The sequence below is a fragment of the Lontra canadensis genome, unplaced genomic scaffold (genome assembly GCF_010015895.1).
Source record: "Lontra canadensis isolate GAN:19392208 unplaced genomic scaffold, GSC_riverotter_1.0 scaffold72, whole genome shotgun sequence".
Lineage (NCBI taxonomy): Eukaryota > Metazoa > Chordata > Mammalia > Carnivora > Mustelidae > Lontra > Lontra canadensis.
Genome location: NW_022631066.1, coordinates 5,650,505 through 5,663,124, shown reverse-complemented (window position 1 = coordinate 5,663,124; position 12,620 = coordinate 5,650,505). Strand labels below are relative to the sequence as shown.

The window sequence follows — 12,620 nt, the reverse complement described above, 5'->3', positions numbered from 1 at the left end:
ATAATTTGAGAGGCATGATTTTCAATTATTCTAAAATCTAATCTTAAAAGGAGAACGCTGAGGTTTTCATGGAGTCACATGAAAGCATAACACATCCTCAGGAGAAATTGTAATTCTTTCGAGAAAAATGTTTAGAGTTGGTCAAAAGGTGTTTGGGAGCTTGAACAATAAATATTCGTATAAAATCACGGAAGTAATTCTGTATTCCTTGTTAACTTATTTTGAATTGTTCTACGTTTACTTTAAAAAGTGAATACTTCTTATGTTAATACACAAATACATATTTGGCATGCAGAAAAGTTTAATAGAAGCATTCTGAATTAATGTCACTTAGAAATTTGAAACTAAATAATTTGTGACTTCTTGGGTTCTGTGAAACAGTGTTAATTGTTCTTCCAAGCATTGGTAGTGTTACAACTGAAGACGAAATCTCTAAACATTTTAGCAGCTGCTGTTACTAGTTTTAATCATTTCTAATTCATTTGGAGACCATGTTCAGTGGGACCTCCCTGTTAGTGGTACAAATGAGAATTTTGTCAATCACATACATCAAAGGCAAATGAAAATCATTTCCATTCTGAATATGGGGGCAATTTAAAAAAACTCATGGTATTGAGGTTTGATATCTTTCCTTTCACATAGTTGGGGTGGACAGATCTGAGGAGTGGCAACATATTGGTCAAAATCAAGGATGTGGTTGTATCTTTTTTCTCTTCGCGTGCTTTGTCACCTGATTGTGGCCTCCTTCCTCCCATACAAGGTGCAAGTGAGGCCCTAAGAAGGGAGCAGATCTTGTTTTGGATGAGAGAGCTGCAGGAGCAGCACTGGTAGCTTGGTGGCCCCTACTGGTTTTCTTTGCCACCTGTCCTAAAAATCTAGACAAGAGCAGTGCTGTTGCCCCTCCTGCATTTGTGGGATGACTCTCAGGCATCTTGGGTCAGTTTCATGTTGGGGGTATTTTTCTAAGATTCAAACCTGATGTCCTATATTTAAAATTTGCCTCAAATTTTGAATTATTAGTTCAACTAAAATTGGATTTCTTTATTTCTTTCCTCTCTTCCTTACCTTTTTCTTTTTTTTTTTTAAAGATTGTCTTTAGGGCAAAGCGTGGTATCAGTTACATGGGAGATGTAGCAGTGGACGATATTTCCTTTCAAGATTGTGCCCCCCTACTTAGCCCAGACAGGAAGTGTACCGCTCAAGAATTCACGTGTGCCAACAAGCAATGCATTGCAAAGGACAAGCTGTGTGATTTTGTGAATGACTGCGCTGATAATTCAGATGAGTCTACTTTCATTTGCAGTAAGTGGAAGTGTTCTATTTCCTCCCTTTTCCCTTTGTCTCCTACAACCTTAGCTTGCAAGTAGTGTGTTAGTTGCTGAAACATACAAAGTGTGCATAGCCTAGCCGCCAAGGCAGGTAAGGTGATTTACTTATGTAAATACATTTCTTTCTTTCTCTCCATACTGAATTTAGAACTGTAATTCATTTAAAAGTAGGTGGTGACTTGGTTATGTGTGAGATAATTGGTGATAAATTGAAAAACAGGTGTCTTCACAGACAAACAGAATGGAAACAGGTATTTTTCATATGAAAGAATGTTTTGGGAAAAAGACAAGCAAAACATCCATCAATGCCAATTTATGCAGGGCTCACTGGCCTCTGTGCTTTGATGCGCTGGAGAGAGTTGTCATTCCTTTGCGTAAATTAAGAGATGTGATAAATGTTAGAAAAAAAAAAGAAACCAAAAAATATGTAAATACCTAGATATTATATTAAACAAAGCGGTCTTCTAAAGGAAATACATATCAGCTATGTGATATTATTGTAGGAGATCAACTCATAATAAACAGCACCTATTAAAATATCCTTAGCTAAATGGGCCATATGTGCTCATTTGGTAAGTCTGTAAATTGTGCAACACAGCCCGGTTATTACCTCATTTCATTGCAAATGAGGTGAATACATATTTTTGAAATGAAGGTTGACAAATTATTCTACTTACTAGTAATAACTTCTGAGCAAGACTATTTTAGTTTGAGCCTTTGCTGTTGTTGCTGAACCAAATCTGTGAATATCAGGAACACTTTCAGTAGAATGAGAGCTCTCATTTGTATAGAGCTTTTAACTTTCAAAGCCATCTCATTTACTAATGTCTGCTTGATCTTCACAGAAGCCCTGAGGGGTGAGTGGGACAGATACTCTTAGTGTATATTGCACAGACAAAGCTGCCAACAGGGGTGCTTAAGATTTTGTCAGAGTTCTTAAGACTGGTGTTGACAGAATTGATCCTAGAATCAAGTACTTTATGATTCACTGCTTTGCTCAAGCTACCATACCTCCTCTGTGTAATGCTGAATCTTAACAATATAAAAAAAAAAGTTGTAGACATAGAAATCCTATTTATATCAAGTAACTGTTCCTTTACTTGTGGATTGTTTCTTACAATATTTCATTATTAGCACATAGGAACCAAGCAAAAATATTTGGCTAATCTTGAGTTCTGAATTCATATTTATCTTTACCTTATAAATGTTTTCTGCTGCATGTATACTTTCTGCATCAAATGGTTTTTACAATTTCTTCATTGCCATTTTCATTTCAATATCAGAGAAATCTATTAGGTTATCAGATAGAGCAGATATTAGGCTTTTGAATTTTATTTCTTATGTTGCCAATCTATCTCTTTCCCCAGATAAAATGTAATGTAATTTTGAAAGTATCGATTTATTTATAGCCAAAGTTTCCCAGAACTCTTTGTATTTAGGTTCTAAATTTATAAATATTTCTAGGAATGCTTTGTATTCAGGAAAGGATGCTGATATGCTGACAGAGTCTGAAATATATGGGAACTTACTGTCGTGGTCATTCTTCCTTTTCTGAGCGCAGTGGACACACAGTTACATTAGTTTCGGGTGTACAACATAGTGATTCAGCGGCTCTATACACCATGCTGTGCTCAGCACCAGTGTAGCTGCCTGCCGTCCCACACAGTGCTATTGCAATACCATCGACTGTAGTCCCAGTGCTGTATTTTTCATCCCCATGACTTACTCAGTCTGTAACAGAAGTCTGTGTCTCCCAACTGCCCTTCGCCCATTTTACCCATCCCCCACCCTCTTACCCTCTGGCAACCATCACATAGCTCTCAGTATTTATAGGTTTGGTTCTGCTTTTTGTTTATTTAATTGCTCCATGTTATAGATTCCACATACAAATCATCTGGTATTTGTTGTCTTTCTCTGACTTACTTCACGTAGCATAATACTGGTGGTTCTTTTATATGAAAAATAAAGGTAAAAGTATCCTCACACTTTGGAGGAAAAGTTGCACCAGAATGTGTTTATTGGTGAAGTGATTGCCAAATTACCCTTGTTTAAGGTTTGAGTGAGCTACACATATCTGTAATACTAGAGCAAGAAAGCTGAATTACTTCCAGATATTATATAGAAAAAAGAAAACTTTTTCAGCTCTTAGAACAAATAAACAGCAAGACGGAAGACCTTATAAAAGAGGCCCCATTTTGATACTGGTTCTCCTACATGAGTATGATTATTTATTTATTTGTACATTTTTTTAGATTGTTATGTTAGTCACTATACAGTACATCATTAGTTTTTGATGTAGTGTTCCAAGATTCATTGTTGATGTATAATTTTTTAAATAACATTGCTTAAATACTATGTATTTTTAAAAATTTACCTATAATCTCATTTTATAATATTAAACATTTTAAATATAAAGTGGCTAACATATGCCATATGCATTATGAGTTGTTATCCTGTGTATACTGTAAACTTTGATGCTCTGATTAGTCCCAGAAGAATAAGAAGGGAAAAAATAATCTTAAAAATTACCATAGCAACTGATTGCAGAAATTTGGGTGACAGGCAATCAAAAATCCAGCCTTGAGTTCTGTAGTACTTGGGGTTTTGTTTATTGTTTTATTTAGAATCCTACGTAAAGTCTGATTGAATATCACAACTCTAAGAAAATTTCTGAAATATCATTAGGTAGAAATACACCACGGAGGAATAGCAGAAAGATTTTAAAACTCCCTTTAAGGGAATGGACTGTCTCTGATGAAAAGGAAGAGAATAATCTTTTATAAAATAGTAGTGCCTGCTGCTTTAATTTTCTATAGATCAGTATAGACTCTGAAAACAAAATCTGGCAGAAAAATTAAAATGTTATTTTTGGCTATACTATATAAATATCATGTCTAAAATATGGGACATAGCAAACAAGAAGAAAGTAATATATATGTCTGACAACTCTAAAATCTTATTTGAACATATCTTTGCCAATGATATAGAAGCTTGTTCAGAAAGCATCCATATTTTTTGTTTCAACATATAGTCTAATTAGCATATTTATTGTTCATACATAATTAAGAGTGTCTCAGGCATGCTGAAAGTAATTTAATTCTGTACCATGATTAGTAAGAATGCTGGATATTTACTCAACATAATTAGTAAGGAATCTGTACCTAATGGGCAAAGGTAACACTGTATTTACATCTGTAGATACCTATTTTTTGAAACATACACAGTATATTTATCAAAAAAGAGATTATATTATTGGTAAACATTAAGGAAATTTTAATGCTTTAAAATGGATTAAAGTGGCACATTATTCTTTTTAATTAGATTGGAAATCAATTAGAAAAAGCTGGAAAATACCTATTGGTTAGGAAAAACACACTTTAAGTAACCTCTTCCTCCCCTCCAATAAAAAAATTACAGTAAAATTAGAAAATGTTTTAACTAATAAAAACAATGCACACAAATCTTGTGGGATATAGCCTAGTGAATACATAGAGAAGAATTTATAGATATTAGAAACTAATATATAGTTTATATTAGTTCATATTAGAAACTAATATAGAAACTTTATGTAGAAATCTTATATTAGAAGCTAATTAGCTAATGTGCAAATTAATGGAATAGAACATAGATAAAAGACAGAGAGGGTTTGGAAAGACATAAAATTTTAAAACCTCGTCAAAAGAGGTGGAGAAAACAGAGCGAATAAATTTAACACATATTTATTGAGAAGTTATGTGTTAAGCTGTGTTGGAGACACCTAGTTTATGTCAGTAAGTGAAACAAAAAAATGGTTTTTCTCATCTTCTATATTTAAACAAAAAATGTTTTCTCTCTCTCTCCTCCATCTTCCACCTACCCCCATATTTGTCTATAAAATAATTGTAGAGTTTTTAAAAGGTCACAAGTGCTATGGGAAAATACAGTGTAAACTAAGGGAGACCATAAATGGGGGGAGGGCAAATGGTAATGTTAAGGAAATTTGGCTGTCTCTATAGTCTGGGACTTAGCTAACACTTGTTGTTTACTATTCTTGTTATAATTTCTTTTAAAAAAATATAGCCATTATAGTACATTATAGAGTGTAATCTCATTGTGATTTAGATTTGTCATTCCCTATTGACAGATAATGTTAAGTATCATTTTTTGCACTTAATGGATATTTGTGTATCTTTTTAGGAAAAATGTCTATTGAAATCCTTTGCTTGTCTTTTTAATGGATTGTTTGTTTTTTGTTGTTGAGGTATAGGAGTTATTTATATATTTTAGATCTTAAACCCTTATCAAATATAATCAAATATATGATTTGCAAATAATGTTTGCAGTTCATCCTTTCTGATGGAGGCATACTACTCCATTGTGTATATGGACCATATCTTCTTTATCCATTTGTCTGTTGAAGGGCATCTTGGTTCTTTCCATAGTTTAGTGACTGTGGCCATTGCTGCTATGAACACTGGGGTACAAATGGCCCTTCTTTTCACTACATCTGTATTTTTGGAGTAAACACCAGTAGTGCAATTGCAGGGTCATAGAGTAGCTCTATTTTTAATTTCTTTCTTTTTTTTTTTTTTTAAGATTTTATTTATTTATTTGACAGACAGAGACCACAAGTAGGCAGAGAGGCAGGCAGAGAGAGAGGAGGAAGCAGGCTCCCCGCTGAGCAGAGAGCCCGATGTGGGGCTCGATCCCAGGACCCTGAGATCATGACCTGAGCGGAAGGCAGAGGCTTTAACCCACTGAGCCACCCAGCTGCCCCTATTTTTAATTTCTTGAGGAATCTCCACACTGTTTTCCAAAGTGGCTGCACCAACTTGCATTCCCACCAACAGTGTAAGAGGGTTCCTCTTTCTCCACATCCTCTCCAACACTTGTCATTTCCTATCTTGTTAATTTTGGTCATTCTGACTGGTGTAATGTGGTATCTCAATGTGGTTTTGATTTGAATTTCCCTGATGGCTAATGATGAACATTTTTCATGTGTCTGTTAGTCATTTTGTATGTCTCCTTTGGAGAAGTGTCTGTTCATGTCTTCTGCCCATTTTCTGACGTGATTATCTGTTTTATGTGTGTTAAGTTTGAGGAGTTCTTTATAGATCTTGGATATCAGCCTTTGGTCTGTAGTGTCATTTGCGAATATCTTCTCCCATTCTGTGGGTTGCCTCTTTGTTTTGTTGACTGTTTCTTTGCTGTGCAGAAGCTTTTGATCTTGATGAAGTCCCAAAAGTTCATTTTCACTATTGGTCATTATTGTTTCCTTTGCCTTTGGAGACCTATCTTGAAAGAAGTTGCTGTGGCCGATGTCAAAGAGGTTACTGCCTATGTTCTCCTCTAGGATTTTGAGAGATTGCTGCCTCATGTTGAGGTCTTCTATCCATTTCGAGTTTATCTTTGTGTGTTGTGTAATAGAATGGTCAAGTTTCGTTTTTCTACACATACTGTCCAATTTTCCCAGCACCAGAGCCCAGGACCTGACAGATTACCTGGAGAATTCTACCAAACATTCAAAGAAGAAATAATACCTATTCTCCTGAAGCTGTTTCAAAAAATAGAAACATAAGGAAAATTTCCAGACTCTTTTTATGAAGCCAGCATTACCCTGATCACCAAACTAGGCAAAGATCCCACCAAAAAGGAGAATTTCAGACCAGTATCCCTGATGAATATGGATGCCAAGATTCTCAACAAGATCCTAGCTAATAGGATCCAACAGTACATTAAAAAAGATTATCCACCATGACCAGGTGGGATTTATCCTTGGGATGCAAGGGTGGTTCAACATTCGCAAATCAATCAATGTGACAGAACAATAAAAGAGAAGAATCACATGGTCCTCTCAGTTGATGCAGAAAAAGCATTTGACAAGATATAGCATCCTTTCTTGATTAAAATGATTCAAAGTATAGGGATAGAGGGAACATTCCTTAACTTCATAAAATCTGTCTGTGAAAAACCCACAGCAGATATCATCCTCAATTGGGAGAAGCTGGCAGCTTTCCCTTTGAGATCAGGGACACGGCAAGGATGTCCACTCTTGCCACTGTTATTCAACATAGTACTAGATGTCCTAACAACAGCAGTCAGACAACAAAAAGAAATAAAATATTCAAATTGGCAAAGAAGAAGTCAAGCTCTCTGTCTTCACAGATGACATGATACTTTATATGGAAAACCCAAAAGACTCCACCCCCAAACTACTAGAACTCATACAGCAATTCAGTAATGTGGTAGGATACAAAATCAATCTATGTACAGAAATCAGTTGCTTTCTTATACACTAACAGTGAAAATATAGAAAGGGAAATGAGAGAATCGATTCCATTTACTGGAACACCAAGAACCATAAGATACCTGGGAATAAACCTAACCAAAGAGATAAAGGATCTGTACTCGAAGAACTACAGAACACTCATGAAAGACATTGAAGAAGACACAAAAATGGAAGACCATCCGTGCTTATGGATCAGAAGACTAAACATTGTTAAAATGTCTATACAGCCTAGAGTCATCTATATTTTCAGTGCCATCCCGATCAAAATTCCACTGGCTTTTTTCGAAAAGCTGGAACAAACAATCCTAAAATTTGTATGGAACCAGAAGAGACCCTGAATTGCTAAGGAAATGCTGAAAAAGCTGGGGGCATCACATTGACTGATTTCAAGCTTTACTACAAAGCTGTGATCACCAAGACAGCATGGTACTGGCACAAAAACAGACACATAGACCAATGGAACAGAGTAGAGAGCCCAGATATGGACCCTCAACTCTATGGTCAAGTACTCTTTTTCTGTTTTTAAAGGCAGTTTTAGGTTTATAACAAATCAGAGCTCCCATATATGTACAATCTTTCCTAATATCAGGGTCTCCCACTGAAGTGGTGATCTGTTATGATCAGTGAGCCTACATTGATGTATCATTATCCCTCACAGACCATAGTTTACTTGGGTTCCCTCTTGGTGAAAGGACATTTGATAAACAATATTGCGTACTCTTATGCTGAATTATTAATAGCAGCCTTATTTGAGTCATTACAAATATTTTAAACCACATTTTCCCTTCTGAATTAAGTTTTCCTCAAAATACTAGGTTTTAGAAATATTAGCATGCAATTTAATACTGTGAAAAAAAATCTAACTCAAATCTGGATCCATGGATAAACTGCTCTTAGAATTCAGTACCCACCCCAGAATCATAAATTGTATTTTGATGACAACCTCCAATGAGTCACATGTACATTAAAATTTGAGAAGCACTAACCTAAACAATACAAAATTTTGAAAAGGGTGAAAGGAGAGCTATTATTTTGTTCTTTATTTCCTTACTGACATATGCACAGATATCAGGCTTTTAACCAGTGACAGTAGTGTTTGAAATTTAAAAAAAAAAGTCATTCTGTGTACATCTTCTTGATGAGTTTAATTAATACAGTTATATTGAAGTCAAGGTTTAGTATTTATGTATATTATTACTAGCTATAATTTATTGGAGGTATTAAGAAAAAAAATTAAAATGAAAATTTACTCAATCATTCAGTAATATTTATTCAACATCTATTATGTGCCAGGGTTCTAATTATTTGGATGTGGTGAAGAGTGTAGACAAATTTCCTGCTTTCCAGGAGCTTCTGTTGTTGGTAGTGGTGCAGAGGGACACAAACTTAAGCAAAATAAGTAAAATGACACAGTGTATTTCATAATAGTAAGTGGTCTAATGAAACGTAAAATAGCGAAAAGTAGGGAAGAAAACATTTGGAATGGTGGCTATGGTTTTAAATAGGCCAGTCAGAGACATCCTCTTTAAGTTGCCATTCGAATAAAGAATGAAAAAAACAATAGATTAAGCTAAGTGATATCAGGTATTTGTGCCAGAATTTTTAAAAACACTCAAAAATATTTAAAGAGTCAGCCATCATGAAAACACAATCCTTTCTATATTATCACCTTGTCAGTAGCAATGTCTTTTGGTTTCCATACATGTGTCACTATAATTTCCTGATGTAGTTATCCTTCAGAATTTTTTCTTTGTGAACATTTGTTTTGAGTTGACTTATATTCTGACTGTCTTCTCTCATTTGTTATAGCAGAATATTTTCATTTTTGAATAAAAAGATGAATTTGGGGGGAGTAGGGGGAATGGCCTGAAACTATTATATATATTTTACTTGTTGCTCACTGTGGGATTATGTATATTACTTCTCTGCCATATCCGGTTCAGTATTCCCTCTGAAACATTTAGCATATCCAAATCTGTGCTCAGTCATGGCAAAAAATGAAATTGAAAGCATAGGGTCCCACAGTTGGAGGGCAACTGTGCAGTAATGCACATCACTGAAAACCACTGACCTAGACAATTACTTCGTTCTTTGTCAATAGTCATATAAAATTTAACCAAGCATTTTGTAATTAACGCTTGCATCTCTGACATGTACTTTTCATTTATGTATTGGGTTAACATTGGGTACCTCGGATATAAGTGGCCCTGGAGCATAAACAAACAAAAACAAGATATTACCTAAGTAACTGTGAACTCGTCTAGTAAAAGAGATAATGAGATAATGAGAGTTAGAATAAGGTACAGATCACTTTGAGAGGGGACAAGGAGAGAGAATTTAGTTATATATAAAATACTAATCCCAGCATGAGCTTTCAAAAGTAATACATCACCTTGAAAACAGCTAGTGTGTTTTTAGAGACTTTATTAATCATGGACTGTGGATAACTTAAGTTTTCTTTGGGAGATTATGTGAGAACGTAGGTCAAGTATCATAATGTTATTAAAAAAAAAAACAGGCTTCTGGTGAAGGATCAATTGTCTTAAGCATCAGAAATTCATTACTGTAGACTGTAGCTGAATGACTGGGATTCAGAAAGTTCTTATAGTCTTTCCCAAATCACCAGTACTGGTCCCTGCTCTCCCTAAGCCAGTGTTTTAAAAAAAAAAAATTTTTTTTTAAATTTATTTGACAGAGATCACAAGTAGGCAGAGAGGCAGGCAGAGAGACAGGAAGGGAAGCAGGCTCCCCGCTGAGCAGAGAGCCCGATGTGGGGCTCGATCCCAGGACTCTGGGATCATGACCTGAGCAGAAAGCAGAGGCTTTAACCCACTGAGCCACCCAGGCACCCCCCTAAGCCAGTGTTTTAAGTGATGGGTGTTAGGGTAGTTTTGTCTATATTATGAAATCAAGTAGTTTATCAGGAAAAAAACAATTTATGTGTTAAGAGCATCTTTCAATTTACGCTTGTAAATTTTCAAAAAGTTGGTATTATCAGCGGGGTGTTCCAAATTAGCCCCCAAAACGCTTTTCGTATGGGAACGATTATATTCTGTATAGAGCATTTGTTTTGTGAAACCGTCTGGAAAATGTTGCTTAGAGAATTTATTATTATTACCTGATAAAATAAGGAAATGCAAAGGAAGTTAAATTCCTAATGTCACCCAGTGGTAATTGGAAAATATGAATTTTTTAACTTCGAATTTTGAAGTAATTACAAATTCATAGGAAGTTACAGAGGTAGTAGAGAGAAATCTGTGTGCCCTTCATGCATTTCCCTTAGTGATACTATAGTATAATATGAAAACTGGGAAACTGGGAAACTGACATTGGTTTGATGTACATGTATAATTCTTCATTACTTTATTTTGTCCATAAATTCATGTAATCATTACCGTAGTCAAAATTTTCCATCCCCATGAAGCTCTTCCTTGAGCAAATCCTTTATAGTTAAACTCCTACCATTCTTATCTTAGCCTTGGGAAACTGTTACTTGGTTCCCCATGTTTATCGTTTGTCATTTTGAGAAACTTATGTAAATGGAACCATATAGTATGTGACCTTTTGAGACTTTTTCTCATTCAACATTATCTTCTTGTGATCCATCAAAAGTGTTGTGTGCATAAGTCATATTTCTTTTTTTATTACTGAGTCATGTCCTATGGCATGGATATAACAGACCATGATACTGTTTTTCAGAGCAGCTGTGTTCTTTTATATTACCACCAACAGTGCCTGAGAGATCCAGTTTCTCTGCTGCTTTGTGAACATTTGGTATTTGCACTGTTTTTATTTTTGTTTTATTAATGTGGAGTAATAGCTAATCATGGTCTTAATTTGCATTTTCTTGATAGCTTGTGACGTTGAACATCTCTTATGTTTCTTTGCCATGTAAATATATCCTCTTTGGCAAAATGTTTCTTCATGACTTTTGCCTATTTTCTAATTTAATTTTTTGAACTTTTGAGTTTTGAAGGTTTTTTTTTCTTGATATATATTATAGATATAAGTCCTTTGACAGATAAGTGAATGCAAATATTTTCTCCCAGGCTTTAGATTGTCTTTTCATTCTCTTAACAGGAAAAGAGCACACATTTTAATTTTATTTTGATACAGTCCTATTTATTGATCTTTCCTGTTAGGAATCATGCTTTTGATAGCGTATTTGAAAACACTTCACCGAGTTCTAGGTCACAGGTTTGTTTCCCACCTCCCCCCCACGTTTTCTTGTTAAAATTGTATAGTGTTATATTTTATATTTAAGTTCATGACTCATTTTTTTAAATTTTCATATATGGTATGAGATTTAGGCCAAGATTTTTTTCTCCGTGATTATCTAATTCCTGCAGCACTATTGACAAAACTGCTCTCTCTTCATTTGATTGGTTTTATATCCTTGCCAAGTATTGGCTGTACTTATGTGAAGCTATTTCTGGGTTCTCTGTTCTGTTTTACTGATCAAAGATTTTACTCTTCTATCAATACCATAGTTTTATTAACTAAAACTAACAATATAATAAATCTTGATATTGGGGCGAGTGATTCCTCCTAATTCATTCTTCTTTTCAAAATCAGTTATGTTATTCTAGTTGGACTTTTCATATAAATTTTAGAAAAATCCTGTCTATATCTATAAATAATATTTTATTAGTTTTGATAAGAATTTCATTAAATGCATATATCAGTTTGGGAGTAGTAACATACTTCATATGTTGAGTATTCCAGTCCGTGAGCACAGTATGTCTCTTCGTAATTTACATTTCCTTTTTTAATCGGTATTTTAGTTTTCAGCATAAAAGTCCTATACATATTGTTGGGGAAGAAGAATTTTCTCTGCCATTCAAAATCCTTCCAGTTGGACTGAGAATCAAATTGACATAAGACAGATTAACAGGAGAAAATAAAATTTAATTGAACATGTATAAGGATTCCACACAGACATGGAAATTCCAAAGACAGTGAGGTAACATGATGCTTACATGGACTAAGGAGATGAATAGGGGTCCGAGGTTACAAAGGGGAAA

General features: G+C 34.7%; 1 protein-coding gene across 1 annotated transcript in view; it reads left to right on the top strand.

The window, feature by feature from the left end:
- Positions 1-12,620, top strand: part of MALRD1 (MAM and LDL receptor class A domain containing 1) — a 736,704-nt gene that overhangs the window by 294,910 nt on the left and 429,174 nt on the right. Inside the window, exon 25 of the mRNA XM_032880867.1 lies at positions 1,089-1,302. Within this exon, the coding sequence (XP_032736758.1) occupies positions 1,089-1,302 (214 nt within the window). The remainder of the gene's footprint in view (positions 1-1,088; positions 1,303-12,620) is intronic.